We start from the raw sequence: 254 nt of genomic DNA, 5'->3' as shown, positions 1-254 counted from the left end.
GGAGGACGGCTGCAGGGGTTTCTGCCAGGGCCAGTCCCTGCTAGAGCTGCCATGCTCGGCTAATTTTTCGGAAAATGTGCCCTTTTCCCTCCGGCAGGATCGTCTCTCTGCTGAGCAAGTTCCGCCTCGGCTTCCACGAGGTCCACATCCTCCCTGACATCAACCAGAAACCCCGGCCAGAGCAGTAACCGCCCCCCTCCCCTTCTCCTTCTGCCCCAGCAACCCCAAACCCGCCCACACACCCCCCCCTGATG

At 62.2% G+C, this 254-nt stretch overlaps 1 protein-coding gene across 1 annotated transcript in view; it reads left to right on the top strand.

Moving 5' to 3' along the window:
* LOC104623552 (solute carrier family 12 member 3-like) overlaps positions 1 to 254 on the top strand; it is a gene marked incomplete at its 5' end in the record, with an annotated part of 4,464 nt that overhangs the window by 3,286 nt on the left and 924 nt on the right. The window contains 1 exon segment of the mRNA XM_010290681.1: positions 98 to 230. Coding sequence (XP_010288983.1) covers positions 98 to 230 — 133 coding nt within the window.

The sequence above is a fragment of the Phaethon lepturus genome, unplaced genomic scaffold (assembly GCF_000687285.1).
Source record: "Phaethon lepturus isolate BGI_N335 unplaced genomic scaffold, ASM68728v1 scaffold2897, whole genome shotgun sequence".
Classification (NCBI taxonomy): Eukaryota; Metazoa; Chordata; class Aves; order Phaethontiformes; family Phaethontidae; genus Phaethon; species Phaethon lepturus.
The sequence above is the reverse complement of the archived record's forward strand: the minus strand, read 5'-3'. Positions and strand labels throughout refer to the sequence as shown.